The sequence below is a fragment of the Priapulus caudatus genome, unplaced genomic scaffold (genome assembly GCF_000485595.1).
Source record: "Priapulus caudatus unplaced genomic scaffold, Priapulus_caudatus-5.0.1 Scaffold980, whole genome shotgun sequence".
Classification (NCBI taxonomy): domain Eukaryota; kingdom Metazoa; phylum Priapulida; class Priapulimorpha; order Priapulimorphida; family Priapulidae; genus Priapulus; species Priapulus caudatus.
The window spans coordinates 72,420-75,102 of NW_014578041.1; the positions used below are offsets into that span (position 1 = coordinate 72,420).

General features: G+C 45.2%; 2 protein-coding genes across 2 annotated transcripts in view; both read left to right on the top strand.

Annotated features, from left to right (window-relative positions):
• LOC106814792 (ras-related protein Rab-5B-like) overlaps positions 1-2,683 on the top strand; it is an 8,457-nt gene that overhangs the window by 2,957 nt on the left and 2,817 nt on the right. The window lies entirely within an intron of this gene.
• LOC106814794 (vesicle transport protein GOT1B-like) overlaps positions 2,117-2,683 on the top strand; it is a 13,796-nt gene continuing 13,229 nt past the window's right edge. Inside the window, exon 1 of the mRNA XM_014819147.1 lies at positions 2,117-2,290. Coding sequence (XP_014674633.1) covers positions 2,266-2,290 — 25 coding nt within the window. The 5' untranslated portion in view covers positions 2,117-2,265. The remainder of the gene's footprint in view (positions 2,291-2,683) is intronic.

The window sequence follows — 2,683 nt, forward strand, 5'->3', positions numbered from 1 at the left end:
GTGTGTGTGTGTGTGTGTGTGTGTGTGCGTGCGTGCGTGCGTGCGTGCGTGCGTGCGTGCGTACGTGCGTGCGTGTGTGCATGCGTACGTGCGTGCGGCGTATGTGCAAGAAAGTCAAGTTATCTCTTGTCAGATTTCCGTATACATGATGTTGGCTGTCTGTGATGTGTAGACAGACCTGTGATGGCTAGCCATGGCTAGCCCGTAGCTTCATCTCATTGCTCTTTAGTTACTCACGTGTTCAGTCGGTTCACGTTTCAAAATTCAACCGTCGAATGTTTACACCCATAAAACGACCTGTTGCATTGTGGTAAAAACGAAAGCCGTGTTTCATTCCTTACCGACTGTTATCAAACATGCGTTTTCGTCCGTTTCTGTAGCTGCACTAACTATCAGATATGTGTTTGTGTCCGTTTCCATAGCTGCACTTGGACAATCAGACGTGTGTTTGTGTCCGTTTCCATAGCTGCACTAACTATCAGATGTGTTTGTGTCCACTTCCCTTGGCATTTGGACAGTTGAACGCCTGCTTGTGTCAGGTTCCACGCGTGGTGGCATTTCAACGACCAGCATCATGGCCATGCAACTGAAAGCACGGTTCTTCTCATGTAAGAACCACTCCTGTAAATATATAGATCAATGTCTCTGTGATACATGTACATCACCCACCAATGATTCCTTTATGTTTATTAAATTACATATATGTTTGTTGATACGTACTGGTACCGTAACGTGGCACCTGGTATAGTCTCCCTCCCCCGTCAGTCCCTCCATCAGGCACCACAAAGGACGTTTATCCTAAAGAAGGTGACGGATTAGTAATATTTTGTAGACGATGTGTCATTTAGTCGGGTAGCCTGTACATGTAGCTCGATCGGTCAGCCGAGCGCTCGAATGTGTATGCTTGCGTGACCGCGACACTGGATTTAGTGAGGTGTGCATGCAGCCTTGTAGCAAGTGTTCATCCAACAAGGTAATGACTCGTCTGTATGTCCTACTGATGTGCATTCTATTGCTTGGCATGCAAACCTTATGTATCAATGCGCCACTAGGGTGCGCAGGGGCGTGTACAGGGGGGGGGTCCAGGGGGTCCGGACCCCCCTGCTCGCGCAGAAAACGCATCTGAGGGGGTCTAATTTCAAAATTTTCGCCAGACCCCCCTTCGCGTGCTCCCAAGTTTGGGTTACGGTTGGACCCCCCCCCCTGGTACAAATCCTGTACACGCCCCTGGTGCGTGTGAATCGACAGTCCTACGTACCACGTCACACCCTAGCAGTGTTTGAAGGGAGTCGTCTGAGGTGTAGAGCTCGTTATCAGCATGATGTATGGCAGTCAGGAGTAATGTTGTCTGATGGATACTAATATCGTAACCTCGTGAATATTAGTCTTTAAAGTCCAAGGGACTATATCGAAGACGGAAAGAGACAAAGTTGATCAAATAGACAGATCAACACTGCAGTAGAACGAGCCTCAAGTCAAGCTGGATACTTGCTCGAAGCATCTGCGTGCGCGAATTTATCACTAGTTATTCCCAAATACATGTTTTAAATTATTCACTGTGGCGCATTTGATTCAACCGATGTCTGTAATGTTGCCACTACACCGCCGTAGATTTCTGTAGGTCTTTTAAGTGTTAGTTACTGTTGTTCTTCAGCTGAAAACAGACGTTTGGACTTTAGATCAACGTTAGATTCTTTGGCAACTGCAGCGAAGCACTTTGGCAGAAGCAGTTGAAATCATTGCAACATTTCTGTGAGCGAATTACCTGTTCTAGGATGTTCGCACTCGACTTTCGCATTCGACTCGTTTGTTTCTGTATGAATAAATAGACTGAGTATTATATGCATAAAAATATGATTTTTTTGTACTTGTATTTGTCACAGATTTTTTTTAATGTATTTGACACTTGACAGTTTTCGCGTAATTTTATTAGTTGTTTAACAAAGACAACTGCAATAATATCATTAACTGTCGCATGTAAATATGTCAATATATCTACTGCATACTCGTATGCTACAAATAAAAGGTAGAAACGCTTGTGGATTACGTTGATGATCATGTTGCTTGGTTGCTGGTACGCTGTAGTTGACTTTAACCCCAATAGAGGGCACCCTATTGAAGTATGGCGACCACCACGAAACAGTAAAACATACGTGCCTGTATCATGTTTTGCGTTTGTTTTGTAATCGAATATCGTTCAGTGATCACAAGTTAAAACGTTAATACCATATTCCATTTAACTGGTTTCGAAGTGCTCACACAGACATGATTGAGGTTACAGACTTCCAAAGTTAGTTGAATTGTTTAGATTAATGACAATGACATATGTTTATACTCACTAAACGGTACCGGTAACCTGCGCTTGAAAGCATATATTTACTGTTGTAACGCTGTTACGCTGAGAGGGTCTATGTCCCCCGGGGTACTGCCGGAACGTACCCTGGTACTATCTAATATGCCGGACCGTACCTCGCCTACTCCACTAACGAGTCTAGGGAGTCGCCTACGCCTCTCCCTAGACCTAACCCCAACCCTAACCCTAACCCTAACCCTAACCCTAACCCTAACCATATCACATAGTGACCAGGGTACGTTCTGGTATACCGGACCGTACCCAGGGTACGTTCCGGCAGAACCCTGGGGGACATAGACCCTATGAGCGTTACTATGGCTGAGAGGGTCT